At 39.7% G+C, this 27,877-nt stretch overlaps 1 protein-coding gene across 1 annotated transcript in view; it reads left to right on the forward strand.

The window, feature by feature from the left end:
* Positions 1 to 27,877, forward strand: part of ptprfa (protein tyrosine phosphatase receptor type Fa) — a 223,900-nt gene that overhangs the window by 107,396 nt on the left and 88,627 nt on the right. Inside the window, 4 exon segments of the mRNA XM_042512701.1 lie at positions 7,550 to 7,567; positions 10,770 to 10,880; positions 14,672 to 14,683; positions 27,273 to 27,542. Coding sequence (XP_042368635.1) covers positions 7,550 to 7,567; positions 10,770 to 10,880; positions 14,672 to 14,683; positions 27,273 to 27,542 — 411 coding nt within the window.

Raw genomic sequence — 27,877 nt, forward strand, 5'->3', positions numbered from 1 at the left:
TGTACATGAGACAATACACCCAACTGACCGGTTTCGGGGTATTGATGCACAAAAACTAAATGATATCACTAACATCAGTCGTGACATTGGCCACAGTTACGTAAACACCATTATTCCCCTGTTATTCCAAATATGACAATATTCTGAATTTGATGTGGGTCATGTCACCATTATATTTCCTCTAACTATTCCAAATAAGGCCAAATTTAACTCTTTCCATTTAAGACATGTGAGACATGCCGGTCTTATTTGGGTTTTAGCAACATTATTTGTGCATTTATATAGCTAATTATAAATCTTAACAATGTATTTAATGCAGTTTGAGACACGTGGCCTCTTGTCTTTTTATGGTGGGCTCTTTGCGTTGTCATGGATATGTAGTACACAAACCAGCTCACCTACAGTTTGCAAAGCAGTGGTAGATGCATGCACAAAAACTTCTAAATTTCTAGTCAGAAGGAGAGAGACACACCTACTTTTAAACTTCATGAAAGACTTGGATATCAACAGGTTTTTATTTTTATGGACAAATATCGTAGCACCGACCTTTTCAAGAAGGTGAAGGAAAGAAAGAGTCGGAACAGTCTGCCACAGGTATGAAACTGTGAAAAATCCTATTTTGATGTAAAGAAGCAGAATGAAAAGCAGCTCCAGCTGTTCTACTTCTCCATATTTTGACATTATAAACAACATGTTAGGGCATGCTAATCACATTATGTACGGCTGCATGTAAACAGGAGTGTTAGCGGAATATTCATTTTCCACTAACACAGATTTGTAGGAATATTGTCTTTTTCTGAATTTTTTTTTTTTTTGGAAAAAACACAGTATTTTGTGCATATAAACATAGTCAGTGATTGGATGAATTGTAAAACTACCGAAGGCTGGTCTTGCTTTTAATTTCCAGAAAGTAAAATGCACAATAAGCTTATGATGGACATGAATGGTTCAGGCTTGATGCCATAGCCTGCAGTGATTGCTGGAGCAGCACCTGTGTGGGAAGAGTGGTGTGCCAACAGCTCTAAACACAAAACTAAAGCAACCATGTGAAGTAGCTCTGTAAGGAGGTGGCCAGGATCCAGAGGAGTAGATAGGGCATCTTTCTTCATGAAAGCAGCCCAGCAGCTCACAGCAGAGCTGGATGGTCCTGGCTGATTAACTGAGCTCCATGCACGCTTGTCAGCTGTCCTTTATCTCACTCTCTGTGAGAAAATAGAAATGTTTGCTTCTCGCCAAAAGTTGCAAGCACCTACACACCACTGGGCAACTGTCCAGGGCCAATTTTCTTGCCAGCCCTTGAAACAAGAGTAAGAAGCTGATTATTCATTACTAAGGGCCCGGGGCCCTTCCTGTGGCTGCTCTCATCTCAACACAGGCAGTGGAGAAAGGCTGAGAGACAGGCTTTAGGATATCATTGGCTTTGAAGTCCCTTCTGAGGATTTCCCAACTCACAGTCTGGGCCTCATGTAAGGACAAACAGGCCATGTATTATTAACCACACAGCAAGGCAATTTGTTTCAATTTGTTTCTTCGGGCCACGGCGTCACATGTAGTCCCTCAGCAGCCAAGCACAGATGGCTGACTTGCTTTACTGAAAAATCTGAAGTCATCCCGTGCCACACAAGGCAAGTGGAATACAGTCCATGAGCCAGACCCCCAAAATTTGTTCATCGTGCCAATTTGGAGGGACCATTTCTCGTAGTTATATTTTTTTAGAAGGTACCTGTTCTTAATGGGATTGTGAGGGTTAATGCGTTAATTGGGATGCAATGCAGATCTATACATGATGCTTATTTTTTTTCAGTTGTGTTAATACCTGGCTGACATTCCCATCTTTCTGAGACTGTACTGGGCTGAGTTTTAAAGCTTTTTAAACAGTGCTGATACTGGTATTACATATAAGGAATCCAGTGGTAACAACCATGTCATGCTAGCTTCTCGGGAAGGCTGATATATACCACTACAGGGGTCCCTTGACCTCTGACCTGTAGATATCTGAATGAAAATGCATTCTCTGGGTGCCCATGAGTCTCCCCTTTACAGAAATGCCCACTTTATGCTAGTCCCATGGAGTTTTTTTTGCTGTCATTTGATTCCTACTCAAGGCAATCTGGAATTGCTTTACCTTGTCAAAATTGACTTAATAACTGTTTTGAAATGCACAATAATGGAATTAAAAACAAGTGATTTAAAAATGTGATCAAATATAATTGTTTGAGAGCCCTAGTCTCTGGTGTTAGAAAATGCATGAAAGCATTGCAGCAATGGTACTTTTCTTTGTATTGTTGCTCCTTTTTTCATCTGCTACATCATTATAGTTTTTCATGTTTTTTTTTTTGCCATTTTACACAGAAAGCCACAATATCAGAGGGTAACAATGACAGAATATCAAATCAGTATAAAAAGTGAAATAATTTTCTATGAAATTCATTTAAAAAAAACACACAAGACAATAAATCTGAATCTGTGTAAAATGACAAAAAAAATATGTAAAATTGTAATGATATAGGGGTAAAAAAGTGATTGCATATAAAAGGTTATCATTATTGCAATGCTATCATTTATTTTCTAACACTTGGGATATATATCTTTCAAAAACTCACTCTGAAATGAAAGAAATGATCTCTCCAAATTGGTGTGACCAACCCTGCTGGCCCAGTCCTGTGTTAAGTCAGCACTCCTCAAGTATTCAATTTATTTGTTTCAGTAGATTTCATTAGAAAGAGGGGTGATTACATTTGCTCTGAATTATTTAGTCATATTAACTCATAGAGTGCCAGCCCTATTTTATAATGGAAAATTGGCTTGTGCTAGCTTTTCTGGCCATTTTGAGTCATCTTTCAAGACCCACAGAATATTTTGTACAAAAACTCTGAAAACACTGAATAGCTCAGATGAAAGAAGAAACTCTCTTTTTCATCATGGAAAAAAACATTTGTTTGCACATTGTTCCATTCTTGATTTATCTGAAGTTGAATAGAGGCTAGTTTCATCAAAAAGACCACTTTTTTCTAGAAAGCTGAGAAAAATGTCAAGCAAAACAATGAATTGAATGTTATAATTTTGCCTTCAGTGACATAAAAGACATCTGAAAATTGGACTACAAATGTTATTTTATTGAAAAATAAATATGCAAAGTACAGCACAATGCAACAAATCATGGCCCCAGTTTAGAGAGAGAAAACCCTCAAAATGGAACCGGAGTCCTATTCCATTAATCCTACCTGTAGTATTCGGGCAACTGGGCCTGCTTTGAACACTCTAACTTTTTCAAAGTAAATGCTTGGGACCCCACGGGACACTCAGTCAAGAGCATGGGGGATCTGTACCTCCGTACAGATCACTCTGCTCTCTGATCCCGGCTACTCCACTTCATGTTTTGATCTACTGTCTTTTGTACTGCAACTACGAACACCAGCAGCCCCAAAATTACACACAGGGAGCATGAGAGCGCTCCCTTGTGCCAGCCGCTGAAAACACACTTTGACGTATATATACCTCAATGGCACTCAAATGTTGGCTTTTGAATGACATATATATATATATGTCAATGACACTCAATGAGTTAAATGACTCTGATCCATTAAGAAACACTAAAAGTTTCATTTTTCAATTTGAGACCTTCGCTCTCGTTCAGAAAAATATTTTTAAAAAGTCCTCTGGCTTCTGTTAGTCTTCCTATCATGCTCCAGAACTCAGCTGTCTGACAGTAACTAAAACCAAAGCATGCCTTTCAAAGAGAGATGTGACCCAGGCCAGCGATCAGCACTCCTGGTGCTGGACCAGTGAGCACTGAGATCTGACAGTCCAGGTGGACTAAGAAAGAAGAAGACTAAAGCCACAGGACAAAGTTTTTCTGTGGTGAACAATACTGGAGTGAGACATCAAGTTCCTGAATCAGCAGCCAGATTCTACATTTTTCATTTTTTATGGGTTCAGAAAGCAGAAAACTCCGGCCTATGTGTGGACAAAGCTTAACAAGAATGCTCCCTGCTGAATTATTTTGTGGTCATTGGCCATACAACCCTTGAAACCCTGAGCATTATCACTTTTCTTATGCTGCTTTCAGATGCCTTTCATAAGAATTTATACCTTTGAAACCCAATGAACTTTTTTTTTAAAAACATGGGAAAATGGCAATGGGCAACTTGATAAGAAATGTACCAGGAATTGCAAGAAATTAGTAGATTTAGAAACTTGTTTAAAAAAAAAATCAACCAATCAAAAATCAAGGAAAATCAATCAATTATCATAATAACATATTTAAAATTATGTTGCAGAATGTTAATACATTTTAATTCTCTCTCTTTTTTTGTAATTTCTTGCTCATTTTTGGACTATTCCTCCTTGCTGACGTCCTATGTTTTTGAAGAAACAAGCCAATTTGCTCAGGGTAGTTAAGGGTACTCCACTGATAGTATTACACCTCCTAAATGCTGGGATACTCACCGGCGATTTATTTTTAAAAGACTGGTAAAAAAGAAGCAGATCTATTCTGACTTTGATTCCCTAGTTTTTCTTGAGCTTATTGTTACATGCAGTCACCAAGAGGAGCCAGGTAACTGCCAACCCTGTGATCCATGTGGTTTTGTTTTGATTACCTTGGTTCAGCTAGATAAGGGTACCACATTCTTTCTGGATAGACACTTCTACAGAAAAAAAAATCCTCCCAGTCCACACATTGTGAAAATATAATAATATTCTATTATTTTTCACAATGAATGTCATGAAACCCTGTCTCCATGCTGAAGTGTGTGGGATTCTTCCAGCTGTGAGAAGACCATGAATGGAGGCCATGTCAGGTCTCAGTGTTGCCCAGCCCGGCCTTCTGAAAGCTGCTGATGCCCCCTTCATCAGACCCCAGGGGCCACACAGCTTCCAGGGCCCTCCTTCTATCTTTCATCATCTATGTGGAACTTCTTCATGTTTTTTTCTTTTAAATGAATAGTGGCTTAGTAGCCACCCCTCTCTCTACCAATTTGCTGCATATCAAGTGGTATGCCCAAATGGTGCCAGTTACTAAAGATGACTTACACCAGGGATATACAAGATTAAAGGAGACACACAACACTCCTCAGCTATATTTACAACTGCTGCCAGCAAATTGCCTAAACTGCAGCTAATTAAAGTTAATTCTGTGAGATTATGAAATGATGCAGGAACTCCAGGCTGTTGTTTGCATAATGTGCTCTCCAAATGTTAGAGTCTGTACCATGTGAAAGAAAGCCAACTCAATGTAACTCTGATGTTTGAAAAAGTAGACAATTTTTATTGCAAAAACAGTAAAGGGTTGGTCTGGGTCAGGTAATCAAGTCATATCAGTACAGTTGGCAGTGGAAGTGGTGACAATTTTTACTTTTTCTGAGTAATGATACCCATGAGGCTTGGCAGCATGGAGAAGAAGCCAGGCAGAGTATCCAATATTGAGCCAAAATTCAAAAGTGATTAAGGGCCGTTCACACGGCAACGGTTCTTGCATGAAAAGTTAAACTCTTGTTGCAGTTTTGCCTTTCATTCACACAACAATGGCGTTTTGGGGGCCTGAAAACACAAACTTTTGATACTGGGTTTCAGAGTGTGATCTTTTGAAAGCGCCACCCCTTCTGTCGCCGTGTAAACTGGTAATGCACGGGTCCTGGGAAACGGTGAAGTCACGGCCGCACTTCACACATGCACGTGGTCTTCTTCTTTAGTGAGTCATTACAAAGTTACGCCACCAGCTATTGGCCTAGCATGCATACTGCAGCATTTTCAATTGTTTTTGCGGATCCGTGTACACGAGGACCATTATCACAATGTTGTCTTTTTTTATCGTTTTTAGTATGGCCGTTTACATCTAAACATGGCCTTAAGCTGCAGATTGTCTTGACATTTTTTTTCATCACACTCAACCAAAAATACACCTTTGTAGTGGTAAAGCTAACTTCTTCCTTGAGCTATTTGTATACACAAGCTGGTACCTTGGTCTTTTACAGGGGAAAAAAAGCTGTAGATGTTCATCTTTTGTCTGAAAAGTTACATGCCCAACTATGTCAGAATCTGAGTGGAGAACCAAAATAACTCCTCCCACTCCGCGCAGTTCAATTCAATTCAAGATCAGTTGGTACATTTTTCTTAAGAAAACACGGCACATTTACAGTACTTAGAAAAGAGGCACTGGATAACCAACATGTTCTCATCCAAATTCATCACATGTTCCTGCTTTGTAGTGGACCTCCGTGGCTACACATTATGCTCTAGGTATCCTTGCTGTTTATATTCCGGAATGCTGTTACCGTGATGTCAACAAATGCACATGGTGGGATGAAACGGCATGTGGTGTGTTTAGACAACAAAAGCACATGGCAACCAACAAATGCACATGCTGGTTCAGATGGTTAAGATTAGGGGAAGGAGGCACATGGTAAGGTGTAGAAAAAAATGCGTCTATAGAGCACCCTCACATTTGTTATATTACATCTATCACGACAGCGTTTCAACCTGAGGTCATTGTTTGAATTGTTCCGTCCAGCCGTGTTCTCAAGTGACACTGCACTTGTGCATATCATGCTGGTCCGGCCGTCGCTGGCATGTAATAACACCGCAAAAGGTTCTGCCTGGCTTCATTTTCACCTGATGTTTGACAGGGCTTTGCTGCAGATAAGTTTACAACAATGGGCATCAGCTTATTTTATCTGATTACACATAGAAACTAGATCAGTGTGTGATTACACTTAATTGTAGAAAATAAAAGCACTAAAAATTACAATTGGAATATTAGTTGTAATAAGATATATTCCTCACATCATTGAACCCAGAAGATTAGATGTCACAAATGATGACAGCAGATGAAGACATCTGTTATAAAAATACGTATTCTAATTCTGGAGCTTGATAGTACAATTCTCCACCACTGAGGCAGCAACATCACAGTGTAGGTGACAAGAGTGCAGGTTTCTTTGAACTGCATCGGTGGGAGAGTACGCAGCTTGTGTTCTCATCTGCCTTGTTGTGACAGGATGTAAGAGAGGCTTAAAACCAAAACAGTCCTGCTGTTGGTGAGGGTCAAGTGCTTGATAGCCAAGTGTTGTCAGGGAACAGTGCAGGTATGGAGAATAAGGAGCTTTATGATCATAACAGGATGTCAGCTCCGGAGCCAACAGACCGGTGTTTAACGCAAATAAGCACCATATGGAAGTAACTAACCAGATGCACAAGTGACAGACTGGCAGTTGTAGCAGGGAATGAATGAATACATTATTAAAACATATTTGTGCTTTTTTAGGAGCTTATGGGAAAAATAACATGCATTCCTGCTGAAGAGAACTGTTCTCACCAAGAGAACATTTTACATAGTTGTCTTTTATAAAGTAGATTTAAACTGAAATTAAATTTATGTATATATATATATTAAAAAAAAAAACGGGGTAGAAAAGCAATGATTGTTATCTCTGCTTTTTTTCCTCTCTTTGCTCTCCTGCCATTCTTGTTTTTCTCTGTTGCACTATTTCTCTTCTCTTTACGCTAATGGTTATCTCTAATCTTATTTGCATTCAAATTACCTCACCAGGTGGTACACCAATCAGAGGTAAGAATGCTGGGTACAGAAAACGTCATCCTCCTGTCCTTCTCACAGCTCCATTTTCTCCATCGCCTGTGTCGTCCTCCTCACACCTCATTTCCACCTCTGTCTACGTTCTCAGCCCTCACTACATTCTTGTGTGTATGGTCTTGGAAGAGATGAAAACAAGTGACAAGTACACACTTGCTAGACAATGTTCTCAAATAATATCACTGATATATTAAAAATTATCCACGATAATACTTTTTCGCGACATCTTACCAAGTGATGTTCCTGCTGATTTACAGGCAACAGTGGGCTCACAGAGTGTTAGCACTGTGTATTCCATTTACACTGTGCCAATTTTAGATGAAAAAGTCATCTGTTGGAAAATGACTTCATAAGGAAACCAGGGTACACGAATTATGTCTGCTCGCTAGTCAGACTTGTTCAGTCTGTCAGACTCAGACATCCAGTGTAACAAATACTCTGCTTTACCTCTCTGTGTGGTCTGAGGTTCACCAGTAGCAGAATAATGTGACTTTGGTTGAAATCATCACATTAATTATGTCCAACAATATTTATCTTACACATACAGTATCCATACAGGTCCACGAACACCACAAACCCACACTTTGAAATAAAGAGCCTTTACCTTTAACCTTCACAGTCAGTATGTTTCCATGAACAGTTCATGGGAGCTGCGGTTAAAGCTCAATTAGGCCAGTCATTGGACTACTGCCCTTGTCCCATGTATACAAGCACCGGGGAGGAATCCTTTTATAGACATAAGCATGTCCGACTCTGCCACAGTCGGTGGAGATATGCCCCCTTTCAGCTAGTTGCTATTGTACTTTCATTTTGACCTATTACATCACACACCAAACAAGTTATCAAGCGGCAACCGAGCTGCATGTCAAACAGTGACAACATGGATAACTTTTCGGCGCTGTACATTTCGTGCATACTCTACCCTTTACTTTTTACTGTCGTCTTGTTTAATTTTCTCCCCTTTTCCTTCTTCTTTTGTTTTTCCCAGCTTTCTTCTTTGAAATTATGCTATTTTACTTCTGGGTCAAAACGCAGAGTTCATGTGCAGAACACCAGTAGGTCAGTTAAGGTTCAACTGAGGGGGATACATGAAAGAGTAGCTCCATATTATCTGTGTTAGTCCAACTTTGAGATATTCCACTTAGTATTATTTCAGTCAGACTGACATGTTTACATGTATTTTAAAAGTCCAGTTTTAGGTGGACTAACACAATAATGTGACTTTCTACATCATGTAAATGTACTGAGTGTGAGGACTGGTCTGCAGCCTCCTCTGCTAAATCTCAGGGGAGAATAGATGCACTGTTCTTTCATTATCATTTTGCCATGATGTCATGTGATATGTAGGAGAAAGGCTTACCTACATACCGCCTCTGTGAGTGTGTGTGTGTGTGTGTGTGTGTGTGTGTGTGTGTGTGTGTGTGAGAGAGAGACAGAAAGAGTAGTTAAAGGACCTGCATCCCAGATGAAGGTTGTTCCTCCTCCATCTCTGGGCTCTCTGTCTGCACCAGATCCATCAGGGATGTGGCAACATACACCTTATTTCAACCGCGGATTATTTTATTTTCTTAAACTAGTTCTTAACATTGTGTTACAATTCCATCCCATGTTGCATTTCAGGATCACATTCTGAAATATGTACATTTTAATTTATTTTATTTATTTTTGCACATTTCTGATTGTCGCAAAACTGCATGATGATGTACGTCACATTCACAGTCAATATACACTGTTGTATAATCACTAAAAATACATTCATGCTTTCTCTCTCAATCTGACAACTGAAGATTTAATGTTTGTATAAATGCTGTGAGGTTGTTATGCAATGAATGGATCTAAATCATTTTGCTAGGTAAGTTTGATCTTTTATGTCCTCTAAATGAAAACTCTAAATTAGATCTATAGCATACATAAGAAGTATTCTCTGCTTTTAGAGCAGTAAGCAGTGAACGTTATGGAAGAAACAGTCTGTCCAGTGGAAAGCCAATCAGGGCAATCAGAGCTTTAAAGCTATTGCTGCTAATTTTGGATTTAAACAATTCAGTGTCTTTAATACATCAACATTACATCTCATGTACATTTCTCTGCTTATTCTCTCTGTCATAATGCAAAAGTCTGTGAAGCAGTGTTTAGGAGAAGACACCTTGCTGAGTTTGTTCCACAATTATTATTTTTTTTGTAATCAAGAACCACATTTTTTTTTTTTTACTGAAAGGTCTTTTAATTGACATTTTAAATGAACAACCACAGACTGGACCTATGGAATGAGATTATGCAGCAATTTTAGGTATCCTTCTGCGTCAGCTGTTTACACTCCTGATGCAGTTACCATGATGTCAACAAATGATCATGTGGTGGGATGAACATCTGAACTAATAAATACTCAGATTAGTCAATTCCCATCATGCATTAAAGGATAATAGCTGGTGATATTCTTATTGTCATTGTTGTATTGTCTAACTTTAATAAAAAGACCCCAAAGGTGTTTCTCAATACTTCACCTGCACATTCTGAGGCTCTCAGCCCTAGGCCCAGTGCTTCTAGAAATGGCTCACAAATATTTAATCAACTTTCCTCCTAAATAATGTACTAATATTCTACAGCCCCTCTGTAAGACTGCTTTTAAATACAGATTGATATACATGTCATTCCCTAGTGACAGTTTAGGTAAAACATAGTAAATACAGTGCCTGTGATTGCTGACAAGAAGGATCATCTCACCAAGTGCAGGAACAAGAAACAGTAAGAATATTACTGGATTTATCCTTTCAATTTCTTTAGTCCATGAGAACAGCTGTCTCAGCTGGTTCTGCGCTGCAGCCTTGTAACTCTCAAGCCAGTTTCATTGTCAGGGTTAGCTCGACACTATTATAAGTAATGAGTGAGCTGTACAGAGGCCCTGGATCATCTCGAACAAACCTGATAAGATTTGTTCATTGCCAAAAATTAGTAGCTGTATTGTAGGTCTCCAAATTATAAGCAAAAATGTCCATTAATTGTGAATGCTTTACTTATAGGTGCAGAATATAAAAAGATCAAATCTGGGTTCATTAAGACGAAGATATGGGTGGCTAAGGACTAGTGGTTGTGTGTCTGAATCAGATTACTCCAACACTGTGTGTATGCGCTGTTTGAATGTGTGTGATGCAGAGCTGAATTGTAACATTCCCCTCTCCAGGAGCGCTTCAGATTGAGAACAGTGAGGAGTCGGACCAGGGCAAGTACGAGTGTGTGGCAGTCAACAACGCTGGGACTCGCTACTCTGCTCCGGCTAACCTTTATGTTCGAGGTAAGATCCCTCTTGATCTGTCAAGAAGTACACTGCCCAGAAAAGAAAAAAAAGCCCAAGAAACATCTGCTCAACTGGAAACAAGCTCCGTCGATCAAGGGTCTCTCTGACTGATGATTAGAATTTCTTTCCAGGGGCAGCCATAATGTTTTCAATCATTCCTTCAGTCTGTACCAGGCATGAAGCAATACCTTCAAAGAGCAACAACAGTTTAAGAAATGAGGGACGAAATCTGTAGAATAAATAAAATATTTTGTAAATTTTAGAACTTAAATTGCGATTAGTTGTGTGAATCGTTACTGAGTGGCAGGTGGAACCCTTGTAGCCTCGGCCACCAGGGTGCAAATGTGTGTGTGAATGGGTGAATGTGACAATGTAGTGTGAAAGCACTTTGAGTGGTCATTAAGACTAGATATACGCTATACAAGTACAGTCCATTAACCATTTACCATTTGTATGGACTGGTTATCTTCATCCTGGCATCTGTTATTGAGTTAATTGCTGGTCCTCCCAACAAGCCTTTATGCTATCAGTGTCACCTATGGGTCTACTGCAAGACTAACTTCAAGATTCACACAAACAAACTAAAGACAGAGCAGAGGCAGCAGGTGAGGCTGGGAAAAATCACATCCAGCACTTGGACCATCAGCACTGGCACCCCTGACAGCTGTGTGCTCTCCTCACTGCTCCTCTCCCTCCACATCAACGACTGCACCTCAGGAGATCACTCTGTTAAACTCTTGAAGTTTGCACATAACACCAGTAATCAGCCTCATTCAGAACGGTGATAAGTCCGCATACAGGGGGGAGGTTAAACAGCTGTTGATGAACCCTGAAATGGAAAGTCAGGTCAGACTTTTCGGTTCCAGAACAGCTGATTGGTCTTAGATAATCAACTTTGAGTATGTCCATTCTGAGTGACCTGAGTTTGTGCACAGTGAATGACAAACGCCATCGTCAGTTATTTCCTAACAACAACAGAGTGTCACACTTGAGATTAGCATTGCCTGAACAAAAAAAGGGGAAAAAAACCACAAAGCTCTCTTGTGCTTTGTGAAAAGTGAAGACTGTTTTGGGGTATTTTGTTTGCTGCCTCAACACATTGCTAATTTGTTAAAGCATTGCAGTTGTCAAAAATAGAGGTTCTACATATTTTGTCTTTTTTCTGCAAGAAGCATCCTCCACTAAACCAAACAGAGCAGCAGCCAACAAAGTCAGATTATAGAGTATGATTTGTTATTTCTGCTTGTCTTTTTAAGCTTCCTCTCTGTGTTGCTTTAACCTTTAACTTTTCCAGGTGTGCCTGTAGCTTATGTCTCCATTTTCATCTCACACTTTGGCTTCTGAGCAAACACTGCAACATGCCATATGTTATCAAAGATTGTTTCTTTTTTTTCCATCTTTTGCTCTTCATCTTTTTTTTGGCTTTTCATGTCTACTTCTCCTCTGTATTTAGCGCTCAGTCCATGGTCTCTTCTCCACATATGTGTCAGTCATACACACAGGCTGTATATGTTTCTGTTCTGTTTTTTAATTCTGTCTTCTGTCAACACATGCCAGCAGTTGACTCCAGTGCTCCATAATAACACTCTAACTCCTTGCTTTGCTGTAGGCAACAAATCAACATGAGACTAGTAGGTATTATCTTTCTGTTCCGGCTTATCAAGGAAACACTGTGTGTCAACGCACAGAGAGACTGACAAGAGTGAAAATTTAAAAGATGCCCAACTGATTTCACAAATTCAAAAACGCTGAGGACTTCTTGAGCTTTGGGTTGATTTAGTCCAGGTTATTTAACATTATGAGAAAAAGTACATGAAAACACACATAACTACAGAAATGTAAATGATGACAGTAAGGCCCAAATATTATTTCCACAGCATTTCACACCACTTTTTTTTTTCATCTCAGGAGAGGCACAGGTGAAAATAATTTTGTCAGTGATGGCTTGGTTCCATTTAAGTGTCCCAGTAAGCTCTACCAGTGAGCCAGCATACAAATCATCCTTATCAGGAGCCTGGGATTGGCTCAACTAAAATAGATGCAGTTGTTTTTAATGATCAGTTACACTTGTGCTTCTCCTGGTACAAAAAGCCAAAATGTCTGCGGTGAAAAAGTATGTAAGTGAGTCCACTTGACATGGTAACATTTTATTGCAATCAAACTAACAATACAAAGTCTATCATAAGTAGAGCATTCAAAAATTAAATTACTGAAAGAAAAAGATAAATTGATTCAGAATGTCATTCTGTACTGTATTGCACAGCTTAGCTCAGTCACCCATCTCTGAAACTTCATACTAAATTATACAATCAACTCCAAATCTGCACTAATTGGCCAACTGAGGCACACTCTTTTCAGGCAACCCACAAAAAAAGCATGTTCAGACTTTTTTGGTTTTTTTTCACAAAACACAGTTTGCCTCAGAGGGCTTTACAGCATAAGACATCCCTCTGCCCTTAGACCCTCACATAGTCTATGTAAACCAACAAAAAACAACCCTGTAACAGGGGAAAAAATGGTAGAAACCTCTGATAAGGGATCTCTCCTCCAGACATGCAATAGATGGCATAAATAATTAAATTACAGTTATTAGACTTGCTAACAGCATCTCTGATGACACCGTGTATGTTTTTAATCTAGAATACAAACTCTGCCCTCCAACAGGCAATTCAGAGTTCCTCCATTTAAACACAACTGTCTGAAGAATGTGTTCATACATCAGTCTGTCCTGTCAGTTTTTTATGGGGATGTGCTGTTTGTGTAGTTCTGTGTCTAATTTGTGTATGAACTTCATGAGCGAAGCTGCTTGAGGATGCAAAATGAATTTCAGTGTAAACTGACAATAAAGTTTATTGTATCATATGATATTGTATACAGTCAAAACATTAAAATCCGACTCAATGTTGAATCTAACAACCATTATCTAAATACAATACTAGCATAGTTAAATAGATTATTGTTGTCCACAGTCACAGCATAAAAACACATGGAGTATTTTGATGTAGAGGGTAGAGGTAGAGGGTGAGTGGACCAACAGGATGGTCAGTGTACTACATTAACACAGTATTAGGTTATCAAGTGTCCCTCCTCAGAAATTAATCTAGTTAGGACTGGGCTCAGGGTAAAAGAAGTTCACATTTCAAAGGTGAGTGTTTGACTGATCCTATCAGAGGCCATGTTTATGTGCTCATTGATTACAGGGTTTGCAGGCTGAGTTTGCTCAGAGTCAACGGCCAGAATGAATGTGGGCAGTAACAAACTGCCTGCTTTGTCTGTTTGATGAAGTCTGGTTGTCAGCAAGTCTCAGCCCTCCTAATGCTGCCTTAATTCACTGACTCTGATGGGCCCAAAGCCTGCAGCAGAGTTCAGGACAGGAGAGGCAATGTGATTGTGTGCCATAGTTTGTCTGTGGTAGGGTCTGTGTCTGTGTGTCTGGGTGCTGACACTGGAATGAAAAAAGAACTGGCTATTTATCTGTAATGGTCCACTGCTCTGTGTGTGTGTGTGTGTGTGTGTGTGTGTGTGTGTGTGTGTGTGTGTGTGTGTGTGTGTGTGCGGGCGCTTGTCACCTCACCGCACAGGCTGTTGTCTCTCCTGTGATTTTCTCACTCATTAATGGATAAGCAGATATTTGCCTGTTTTACTCTCTTTGTTTCTCCTTGTCTTCTTCTTCCTACTCCTTATTTTGCCCCTCTTGTTTGTTTTTGTTCTTTTTCACTTTATCTTAAATCCCTTCATCATCATTGCACCCCGCCAACCAAAAATACAATCCAAATCTCACCACTCAGATCAACGGGAAGGTTGGTTTTTTTACTCTTTACCCTCCTAAAGCCAAGGCCTGGCAGACTGGAGCCGTGCTGCGCCAGCATCTCGCTAGGCGCCTCAGGCCCGTCCCGGCCTCCCTCTCAGGACCCCAACCCCACAGTGCAACCCCCCTGCTACCCCCCACCCCCACCCTGACTCCCTCAACGACTCATGTTAAAGTATATGCTGCATTGCATCTCATCACGTTCCGTGCAGCCTGTTCCTCCAAGATTTTGTGAAATGTGCATGTGTTAAATGCAAATAATGTGCTTTTGTGCAAAAATGTACAATTCCTCACCAGGAAAGGATTACTTGAGGGATGTGACACTAAAAGGCATTGCAAAAAGTAACAGTGTTAGGTGAAACATCTTTTTTTTTTCTTTTTCTTTTTTCAGACTAAAAAGTGACCGAACCTCAAATGTTGCAAGATGAGAAAGGAAATCTCAGGTGTCCAGGGTTTCGCTGTAGTTCCTCTCTATTTTTCTACAAAGGCAATAGGCCTCACTTAATACATTTTATAGCATCTTTACAATAAATGATCTCAGGAGTTCAAACTTATCTAGTTGAACTCACAGAAATGCGAGGACAGCTAACATTTTATTTGCAATTTGGACAATGTTTTTGCTCAAACAACCAGGTGATAAATGCAATAATAATAAATCTTTTCAATAAAAAAGATACTGTTATTCTGCCTGTAATGTAGGCTATGCTGCAGTGAAACAAAACAAAACATCTTATACTATACTATACTATACTTTTTTTTATTTTAATATGTTTAACAATTTTTATTCAAATGTAGCAGATCTGTACATGTAAGGAGCCAACAGCTCACAAAAGGCTACAAAGAACATAAACCTTAAATTAACCTTCACGCCAAAAAACACAAGGCAAAAACAAACACAAAAAATACAAACAAAAACATAACAAAATTTTTATAACCTTATCAAATCTCAGAGATCAAACTTTATGTTTGTGTTGGCACTGGAATCACCACAGATACTGACCAGTTATTCCCAAAACCTCTGAAAACTTTAGAGCAGATTTTCAAATATACATTACACAGAAAACTGTGTTTCTATGTTGGGGGTCATTGCTCAGACCTCTGAGTCGTTCTTACATCAAGCATGGAGGAGATGGTTAAAGCTGCATTAATTCACCTTAAAGAAACAACTCTTACATAAGTCTTCATTTGTCCTAAAAAAACTAGCACAGCTTCTGTGACGACTAACAGTGATCTCAGAGGGACAGATGAGTCACTTGGCACTTGCTAAAAGTTCTGGTTAGGACTGGAAGAAATAGTTCCAATATCAAATGCACCTCCATCAGGTAGCCTCAAGGACCAATCCTCATAAGAGGGCAGTTCAGCATCCCATTTTCACTTACATGTGAGGTTGTGCACTTTCAAAGATGGTTACTCTTAAAGGTTCTGGGAACGTGGCTTGAAATAGTAAGAATGCACATATTATATCAAAGTTAAGTGTCTTGTTAAGTATCTACAAAAATCTGAGTAAACATAAATGTTCCCAGCTATTAGAGAACGTAGATAAAATCTGCTCATTTTGAGGATAACAGCATTTCTCCAGACTGTGTGGGCGTGGAAGATTACTTTTTGATTTACACTTCCTTGGATTCCACCTCTGTCAACTTTCTCTCATCTCCACGATGACAGCCATGAAGCAAAGCAAAGTCGGCATGGTACAGCTCTGTCTGTTCCAGCCCTCTGACTCTGGCTGTGTTTCTAAATCCAATCTGACTCTCTGCACTAAAATAAGAGAGCTGTTGCTAGAAGCCACGGAGCGTTAAGTTTCTCCATGAATTAACCAACGGTTAAATTCATTACACATTCTTTCTATTCAGCACTTTTGCTGCTCCTTTTCCCCAGACAGAGTGCCCAGAGTGTGTTCTGACATTCCCAGAGTGCACTGCTGTGGATAACCGAACAGTACATTCCAACAACACTCCCAATTTACTATTTGTGCCAGAGTGCTCTGACACACAGTGAGTGATTCTGAACGCATCCTATAGACAGGAGCGTTTAGGGATTTCAGTAAGGCTTGTTAAATTAGTATCAACTAACAGCTGTCTTTTGATTGGCTTTTTCCATATTAATTGATGTGGATCAGGGATAACCACGCCCAAATCAACCCAGCTTCAGGAAACTGACAAAAAAAAACTTAAATGACTATATTTCAAATTTCAATTGTGGCTAATGTCTGATGATATTTTTATGCTTTTTATTGTGCCTGTACAACCCTAAATTATATATCAAGAAAGTTTTGGGTGATTTGGGTTCCCAGAGGTTTTAAACAGAACCTTAGTCTAAAAAAAGGAAAACAACAGGAGCGCTCATGGTGTCCCTCAAACCACCGGTGCTCATGGAAGGAAATACTTCAAAAAAAGGGCAGGAACTTATTACCAAAAAACTGTGGTGTAAATGGTTTGAAATGCATAAAAGGCCTTTAATTCACAGGGCTACAAACATTAAAAATATAAAAATATAATTAAATAATCGGCTTGCGCCTTCTTCATGGTGTAGTGACACACTGAGACAAAGAGAGTGATTATAGTTGCAGTCACCACAGGTGTGAACCTAAGCCTAATTTTGACAAAACTATTTACATGTAAGTGACAAAAAGATATGCCCAGTATGTGCTGTAGTCACACACCTCACACCTTCTTGGTGAAGGAACATTACCTTTACATAATTTGTGCCCATGACATAATATGAGTTAAGCATTTGTTCACCTCACAAAATTTTGTGACTGTTTCTCCCATGATTTCCTCTTCAGCATGCTCGAAAGTATTGTCTTGGCTAATTCCAAAGCATGGCTTGCTGCAGTTCTCATCAGCTGTCTGACCATCATTCCGCTGAGTCAGCCTCTGAGCTTAAAGTAAACTGTTTTTACATCACTCTTCTCTTATCTGTGTCTTCCAGAAATCTAGATTGTGCAGGAGAACAAAATAGCCTCAAACATGTATACAGCTTTTTCCAAGACTCTTAATGCTGGGTCACTAATAGGAGAATGCTGAGGAGCTATGATACTGAGGGGGAGTGAAATACTATTGGAGAAAATTGCAGCCCTGGCTGCCCCACTTTGTGTTTGGTAAATGTATTTGCAGACTTGTGGTGCAGCTTGTTGGTCATCTTTTATTCTAGAGAAAAGGTTTTCTTCTTGGCTTAATGCTGGAGTTCAGAGAATGTATAGATATGTTGAAGTAAGAATAAATGGCATTTAAATACTGTTTAAAAACATATTTCTCAGCTCAGAAGACAAATGCATCCATGTCAAATCCAATTAAAACACAAAAAAGACGTTAGTCGGGGAAAAAATAGATTTATTTTAGATGCAATTGTTATATGAAAAAATTAGTTGCATGACCAAATATTAAGTCCCCTTTAAATCCTAAAATTCAGCTATCCTACAGACAACTGTCTAAAAGTTTAGTGTTTCTTTATGAGTTGAAGGTGTACAATTCTATAATCTGAGTCTAGTGATGAATCAGACTATTAGCCAATATGTTCAAACTGCAGGAAAAAGTCTGATTTGCTTCACAAATCAGATCTTTAAGACAGACTGTCCACATAGTTATTGGCAAGTGATCAGGTTGGATTTGTGTGTCCAAACACTTACATGGCTCTCTTTGGTAGGCGAAGGCATCACTAACTATGTAGCTATGCTGATGACACAGCTTGCATGAGCAGCTTGCATGACCATGATAAATAATCAAGCTGTCAGGTTTAATTGTTTGGAGGTGCCTTCAAAGCCCAGTGGACAGTTTCTTTTTGCATATGTCCGTCTGGACTATGGAATACTGTTCTCCATGTTGTCCCTTATATCAACCAACCAACCAACCAACCAACCAACCAATCAATTATTCAATCGACCAGGTGAGCTACTGGGTACCCCTGTAAGACCAGCTCTTTTCGTTTCCAGACTGCTCTGTTCTGTCACACCGATATATGGAAAAAGAGGCACCTTGTTGAACGGCGCTGTCTTGTACTTCAGAATATAGCCAAGTTTTGGTGAACCAAAGCTCATTGCAACCCCTGATATCCCGCTGAATACTAATACCAGCACAGATTTCGTCAAGTTAGTTTGTCCAAAGCCTGACGCTTGACAGAGAACATCTATATGTGCGGGGTCTTAGCTGGTGTTTAATCCCTCCACGTTTGCCTTGGTGCCTCTTCCCATGTTGAGATGGATGCAGAGATGGTCTTGCTTGTCCATGCAGTCGGATTGTAGCTGAAAATCATAATTTCCACTTAATCCTGAATAATTTCTTTGATATTTACACATAAATGATTGCTTTATTGATTAACTCAAAATCTCTATCAGCCAGTTAGCTGAGTCAGCAGGAGTCAAAGCGATGAATTTATTTCCTTATTCTGCTCACTAACTTGAAGTCTGTATCCGTATGTTATCATCATCACAAAAAGTACTGCTACATCTTTGAGTTGAAAGTTGAGTTGATAGAATCAGCAGCTACTATGAAGATTCCATCCGGTTGCCTGGTGATGATGGCATCGTTCAATTCCTGCAGTGCATTTTTTGAAATTGCAACAGAGTCTTAAGCGGAATGATGGCTCCCAACAATGTCTGCCCATCCAGTGCAACAGCTTGATCCGGGATGTTAGGGGTTAATCATGGCTCTGTGAAGATGTGCGCAGAGTAGTCCCAGATCTCCCATTGCTGAGTGAGCCAAAATCACATCTCATCCACTTCACTCTCCTTCATCAGACATTAGACAGAAGAAGGCTTGGTAGAGAAATCAGCTCCCACTCCGAGTTAGGCAAGGCTCACCGTGATCTTCTCCCTCTTTTCGTGTGGTACTTTCAGTTTCATTTCTCTTCTCCGGTGTGACCGGCTTGTTGGCGTATGTCGTAGGTGGGGACCCTCTCGTGGTCTGCTGCATGCAGTACAAGCCCCACACAACTTTTCCCGATGCTGATAAATGGTAGAAAAGTCTTCTAAAATTAATCTGGATACCGTCTGGATATACCACAAAACAAATTTGGGTTTATAGTCTCAACAAGGCCATATTGTCACCAAAGTATCCTTTTGCATAAAACATCACATACAGGCTGAAGTGCACAATTAATGCATACCATCTTATTTGACAAACATTACTTGTTTTACTATATGTATGTAAACTGATCGCAGTAATAACTCAGTTTAACTTGATAGAACACATCTTGATTTCACTGAATTAAGACTCACACATCTGTGTAAGTGTGACTGGGAACTTAAAGGGAAACTCCTTTTTATGTCCATTTCCCGATCAAAGTCACTTTCAGTGGAATTGCACATGGTTTTATTTTTCCAGCCAAAAGCTACAGCACACAGTGCAGAATCGAATGAAGGCTCATTTATTCTCCAATCAGAATCAGCTTGGAATGCATTCTTATATTAGACATTAAAAGTTCTCAGAATAAAATGTCCTTTTTAAGTTATTTTTGCCTTCAGTAAGATCCAGTATTGTGTTACATATTCCCACTTCCTGTGTCTTTTAAACATAAAAAAAAATCAGAATATAATAAAAATGATGAAATCTTTACAGTCATGATGTTTTTATTGCTCAGTGCAGGATCATCACTTGAAATATTGGCTCAACAACTGCTTTGACACAGTAAAAATATTCCTGGCATGTTCAAAAGCCCCTGTCAAAGGTTACAGGTTGAACCCCTGATACGCTAAGGTGCTTTAAACCTAAGGCGTTATAGGTTTAATTCTGTATGTAGATGGCACATTTATCATTTAATTTTGTCCTTTACATTTACATTAATCCTTTGGACAGCATGTAGTGGCTAGATGTTATGTATAGCAGCATCCATAAATCTATACAGATGTATTCCCACTTCTGCTTTCCAAGTTTAGTAGCTGATCAAAGGAAACTTCATGCCTGTCTGTGCTGTAAACTCCTCTGTTCTTTGAATTTACCTTTCTGTCAGACAGGACGTTAGAGAAAAAATAAAATGTCTTCATTTTCCACAACATGATATTGATTACTTTAAATAAGGGCTGAAATTGTAATGTGCACAGTTAACTAGTTGACCTGCAGTGTCTAGAGTATAGTTGCATGGTCTTGCTATATTGTTTTTTACTACTGCTGACTTTCAATGCAATCATGTTGCCTAAATGTTTACAGTGTCTTCTAGAAATAATTACTGAAAGACATAAAGCAAGATTTGGCCCAAACATTACTTTAAAACATGAACAACACTCCACTTGTTAGACTTGATTGAGGAAGATTACTGGGATGGTCAATGTTTTGTAGAGGCCGTTTCTGATTTGTTAACAGCATCATATACTCGAAATGCTTTAGTGGGAATTAACTAAAACATTCTCCTTCCAAGATGCCACAAATCACCTCTTTGTCAGTGGACTTCCACGTCAACATTTTTCGCACTAGGTATTCTCCTGTGTCTGTTGACATTCCAGGACACCGTAACCATTGCCATATGTCAATAAAAGCACATTGTTAGGAGTAGGTAACAGGTTAGGTTGAGAAAAAAAAAGTTTTTCTTTGAATTCATTCTGGCAGGAAACAGCTGGATTTTGGGCGATAGTCTGGAATTTGTTTGACCCATCTATCACCTTCCTTAAAGGGACTTTCCAGCTCCTTATACGAGGTTGTTACCAGCAACGTTTCAACTTGACGCTGTCCAACGGTGTATCATACATCCATGACAGGTGCTGTTCTGCAACGTTATTAACTAATGCTACTTGTGGACACACTGTATTGCCGTGCCAGGTTCCAACCACTGGCGTATCATAACACTGCAACCGGTTCCATCTGGTCACATTACAAACTGACAAAGCCTGGCGGTGTGTCTTGCCGCCATGAAAGGTGGCTTCTGGTGTCAGTGTCTGACATCATTGAGCGACAAAGTGGCTGCAGTTGACAACTTTGGAATATGAATAGGCTGAAACTAATAATTTCTAGCCTGCCCAACACACTGAAAGCATCAGGTCAGCCGAAAGACCAAAAATATACAATAGACTGACTCAGGTTGGCCGTACCCCCTCCCAGCACAGTGGAACTCAAAGTTTTATGCTTTTGGGTATTACAGCTATCATGTTAGTTAAAGGAAAACTGATTTTACACATTAATGTCTTTCAGTCCGCTATGGTCTGGTGTTTTACTTATTTATGGCTGTTTGCCCCTTTGAGCATGGTGACATCGTCTTCTTAAATAGTTAGCTAGCCAATTAGCTAGGCTACATCCATGACAAATAGCAACAGAAAAATTACTTCAAAAATAATGACTTGACTGAATGATATCAGCGCAACAGTACTGGTTGTAGAAAGTCTACTTACAGAAATTACACTTCAAACTGAAAGGAGACTCAGACTGTTCCACACATACTTTCCCTCCTTTTTTTTGTACCATATTCAAAACATAAGCAACTCTGTCAAGGATCAACATGTGATGATGGTCCTGGATCAACATGAATAAATCATCTAGGTCCAATCCAGCTGAAGACAAAAGCTGCTTTTACCTAAACTGCCATTTACAATGTATCAGTTGAGTATTCTTAATCCCTATTGATCAGTCCTGCAGTAAGCATGCTGCTGCCTCTCCACCTGCGCTGCTACATGACTTCCCTGGCAATGCATCTATATGTTTGCTTTCCCACCTATCTTAGCTTCTCCTACACCTCCTGCCCTTTCTTTATTTGTCCCTCATATCCTGCCCCTCATTCTCGCGTCTCTTTTCTCTGGCATGCCAATAAAGATATGAGTTTGTCTGCATTCTAACGATCAGCTGCTCCTAATGTGCACCTGTTCCTCATAAATGTCATTGTGGTGAATGAGTGACAAAATTAGTCTCACCATGTGTAATTGCTTCAGTCATTCACCCATCAGATTATTGTCTGGACCAACAGAAGCAATAATAACATTGTCATGACATTTTTGACCATCTTCCATGTCCACGGGTAACTTCATAGTTTCTAATTGACTAATATAAGAACAGGATGATACCTTCACTGCTGGTCAGCACACTGATACCATCCATCTGCTGTACTCATCAGCAAACAAGCATCTCAGTGTAACCTGACTTGTATGGCAAGTTGAATGGAGAGTATGGCTGAATCCAAATGTCCACCCTCCGGACTTGTGGGCTGAACCCTCGCAGACTCCAGTGATATGTACTGTGATGTGTTCTCTGTTTTAACAAAAAGTGTGCGAGGGCAGAGACTGCAAGCTGCTGATTAGACAGGCCCTGGGTCTCTTTCACTGTGTTTGAAACGGTTAAGGGACAACTGCAATCATGTATACAATCATGATGAATAGTGTCTGCTCACAAGATATAAATCCCATTTATGGGCTCTTTTATGACTGAACAAAATTATATTCACACATTACTATACAACATATAGGCTACACACATTGTGATACAAAAATGTTTGTAAATATGGACACTATGACTGCATAAATTGGGTGTTAACTAACATTGGAAGAAGTTCTTTAGATGTTTTTCAGTCACTTTTCTTAGCCTCTATATTTGGTATTACACTGCACAGTTTTTAGCCTATAGGGTCAGCTGCAGTAATAAAACTGCATTTTGATTAACTGTACTTCTACATATTTCTCTATCATGATGTGGCTGAATGTTATTTCTGGCCTACACGAGTCAAGTAACATTTAAATACAGTAATTTATAATAAGTTAATTTTGTTTTTCTGGTTAGCAATAGAGTGCCCTAAGGGTGACATTTTTCTGCAGGCCAACACGGAACATTGCCCTGGTTCCCTCATCAAAAAGCCTATGGGGATTTTCCATTGGATGTTTGATCATTGCAAAAAATAAGCAATGTGGCAAACAAATGTTTATGATACTAGATGTAATCGCCAGAAGTAAAAAGCCATTGTTAGGCTATAAATAAACTACACTACCGTCACGTGACCACCAGGCAACCTGCTGTGATGACATTCTGTAGTCTCATTTTGGCACTTATTAAAGACACATAAAAGCTTCAAAGTCCACAGTGGAGTATTTACTTACATATTTTATGTCATAGAACAAAACCTGGAAGACTCTTGTGCTTGTGTGTACCACAGAACTTATTTTAGACTTCTAACCAAAAACCCATTCAAAAAACTAACTGACTTTGAGACGAGGGAACCAGAGGTGCTGAAATGCTAATTCATTTCTGGGTTTTAGGACTCATTACTGGGGTTTTCTATTTGAAAAATTTGTGCGTCATGTCCGTATTAAGAATTGTGGGTAATTAAACCAGTGATGTCTGGTGAAATCTGCACTCTGATCAGACTCCCTGGAAGTTGGCAGAAAGTCTGCCCTAATACCTCCTGAGGACTGGTACTTCCTGTGAATGCACCTGCAAAGTCAACGAGTCTGCAAGTGCGGTGAAGTCCGGACATTTGGATTCAGCCCAGGGAAAGGCTACAGTGTCACTTATGTCCTGTACATGTTTGCTTAAGGTCCAATAGTTTCAATCCAATATTCAGATTCATAACATTGTGGAAACAGTGTAACTGCTGGCAGCTGACATTTTAATGCCCTACCTACTCCCACTTTACTATGGTAAGGACATCAACAGGTAATCCTCATGTGATGATGTCTGTGGCTGGTGTTTCCATTTACTAACACACACAGACACACACACATACACACACACACACACACACACACACACACACACAATCTCCTGACACTCTCCTCTGTTAGCATCTAAATTTGTTTGCACCCATCACTGGTTGACCAACATTAACATTAAAGCTTATTTATAATTATTAAAGCCAATCTGGCTTTGAAATGATTTAGGGAAAGTAGCAAAGGTGGCCGGGAAACACTCCATCACATTAGAGACAGGTGTGTTGGAAGATAAATGGGGAAATGAAATGTCAAGGCCTGGCTTTTACTGTGCACCTGCTGTTCCACCACCATTAGATTATTGTCCCCCATACTGAGATGCGATAAAAGTTTGACAAGAGAGATCCAAATTCCCCCAATGATTTTAGGGTTTAAACCATTCTGAACTTTAACATAAAAAAATGCAATGTTTTGTGGAAGAGCTCCCAGTCCATTCACTGTCGGAAAGTCTTAATATGTTATGACACATGTTTGATAACCATTTTACTGTTAAAAGTAACAGGACAAGTCATTGTTTTTTAATCTGGTGGAAGAATTTTTCAGCTGACACAAAGATAAGTTGGGTTATTGTGTGATTTGCCGTGTCCAAACTGACACCAAAGCCTGGCTCCTGGATCGCTGTCACTGACTCTTGACCTTTTGCTCTTTTATATTTTCCTTGGTGACTGTAGAGTTCATACTAACAACAACATGATGCAAGTTTTAAAAAAAAGACTCCTTTTAGTATGACACATCAGACAAAGACATCTCCACTTTAAACCTTCAGCTCTGTATGAACACCTCTCTTCATGACAGCCAACGGAAGACAGTAAATACAGCATTTGCACAGAAATAGTCCCCTATTCACTGATGAAACAAGTAGGATTAGAGGTGACCTGGATGTAATTCCAGTTCTTTAATTTTCTATTACAAAGTGAATGAAGAATGTCATCACAGTTAATGTGGGGAACACAATGAATATATGATACAGCCTCATCATTTATAATCAACTAGTGTTGTAGTGGGGAAAAACTGACCCTGAACTGTTAACTGTTAACAACATATCAACAGGTAGACCTGGTGGAACATGCAATGGGTCATTGCCTGTGTTGTACCAACTACACAGGTAATGTCCCAATTGCATCAAGTATAAACCCAGCATTAATGTCACACAGTGATTTACACTGAGAAAATGGAGCTGTACATTGCTCCTCTCAAAGCTAGATTCCATTAAGAAAAACAGTGATTTAACATCACTGAACACAGGAGCTGCTGGTTAACCACTGCCCCGATCAGTGTCTGTGTCATTGTATGACTTGGTGTTTAAAAGGGTTAGGTTGGATTTACCAAAGTCACACAATAACACAAACTAAAGAGCTGATAGAAGCAGCATTAGAACAGCAGCTCCCGGGTTTAGCAAAATAATCTGTTTTTGTCAATGGAATCTGGTGACTTTGACAAGAGCAAAGATGTGGAACTGAAGCAGTTATTGGCTCCCCTGTCAAAATGGACTGTCTGAAGGAAAGGCAAGGCGATGAAATACTCTCAGTATAGTATACATTTAAAGTGATTTTTTTTTTTTTTAGGTAGGACTTTTTTAGGTGGCTAAACTAAATTGTGTGATCCCTCCACAGCAGTACATTGCTAAGCTTCTGTGCTGGACTCCAGTTTGCTTCTCCACACTGCGCCATGCTGACTGTCATCTACTATATGTAACACATTGAGTATAGATAAATAATCCATACAACCCCACTTCAAAAAAACTGAACTATCCCTTTAATGCCTAAAGTTGTCTGAGTTACATCATGTTTGCGTTAAGGTCAGTGTATGGTCGGAGAGTTTATTAACGCAGGCAAAAAACAAAAGGTAAGTTGGCAGGCAGAGGAGGCAGGAGGCTGGCTGGCTTCCCAGTGATCTTCAGAGATGGCGAAATGGAGAACTCACGAAGCAGACAAAGGAGATGGCAGGCTGACAATGGAGGAGACACATCGGAGATCTGAGCACAAAAAAGTCACTTGAGTAAGTTGAGCAATTGCAAAAAAAGGCACACACTAGAAATAAATGCACAGAGAGCATATACAAAGCACTACCATATGAGATGGAATTATCCGGTGTCAAAGTGAGGTTGAGACCAGGCTTACAGTATATGGAGGGCTTGATTAGATGACCAAAAACTGGTGTGTCTACTCAACCAGAGTGTGAAGAGCCAGCCACGCCCCCTGCCACACACAAGCGCTGCAAGAAAAGGAGACAGAAACAGAAACAGGGCAACAAGGAAAAACACACACACAGCACAAAAAACAAACCATAATAGTTTGCATAGTATGGCAGCTGTGATGACATTAAAACTGTGATGACATGAAAATGTCTGCACTAATGATGGATTACAAGTCTTAACAAAATTAATTTTAAGTGTATAAACCACAGATCTGCTTGAAGGTAGGATTATAGTTGTCTTAATATTTTTCTTATAGACCAACCTGGCAAAACTCTCTAAAGTGTATTTAGACTAAAGCCCTTAAGTTAAATCAGGGGTAAAGGAAATGAAAAAAATCTCCTTGTAAACACTGAACTAAAAGATTTCTGAAAACAACACTTCACTTTTAGACATCAGATGCTGAAAATCAACTTAGACTATATATTATATTTGTGATGCTCTCTAACATAACATGAGCAACAATACTACTAAACAGTATTTAGGTAACAGGGTAGAAATAGCCTATAAATTAGCTTTAAACTGACTCAGGAGCAGAAAAGCACATCCACTCAATGAAATATAAACTGCCTCTAAAGGATGATGGGACAGTAAAACTGTTGTCACTCAGGTTCATCCATCCCAACCACTTTATGCACATAAGTGCACAGTACAAGCCAGGCCAGACAAACATGACACCAGTCCAGTGGTCAAGTGATCCACCCCCCCCACTCACCACACCACCACAACCCCCTTGTCTGTGTCCACTCATTCTCTCTCTCTTTACACCTGCAGTGCGTCGTGTGCCTCCCCGTTTCTCAATCCCCCCCACCAATCACGAGGTGATGCCTGGCGGCAGCGTCAACCTAACCTGCGTTGCGGTTGGTGCTCCAATGCCTTATGTCAAGTGGACAAGCCGTGAGGTGGAACTGACCCGGGAGGAGGAGATGCCCATTGGCCGCAATGTCCTGGAGCTAACTAACATCCGGCAGTCTGACAACTACACCTGTGTGGCCATATCCTCCCTGGGCATGATCGAGACCACGGCCCAGATCACTGTCAAAGGTCAGGAACACTAGCTCGGTGAGGGGAGAGTGTGTCTGGGTAGAATAGTTCTAGTTTTTTTGATGCAAAATTTCTAGATTGGGGTTTTAAAGAGTCAGATCCAAAAATCACGATAAAGTATGCATTTATGTATATGTGAATATATAAAAATATGTGTGTATAAATTATAAATTAAATTGTACTCCTCACCACTGTAAGAGCACAGGTTTCCTTGGGGATAAGCAGAAGAGATTCAGAAAAGCCAGAGCATGTATTTATCCTATATACAGTCGGTTCCAATTTATGAGCAAGAATAAAAGAGAGGGGGTGTATGTTTATTTGTTTTATTGATTTCA

The sequence above is a fragment of the Plectropomus leopardus genome, chromosome 3 (assembly GCF_008729295.1).
Source record: "Plectropomus leopardus isolate mb chromosome 3, YSFRI_Pleo_2.0, whole genome shotgun sequence".
Classification (NCBI taxonomy): domain Eukaryota; kingdom Metazoa; phylum Chordata; class Actinopteri; order Perciformes; family Serranidae; genus Plectropomus; species Plectropomus leopardus.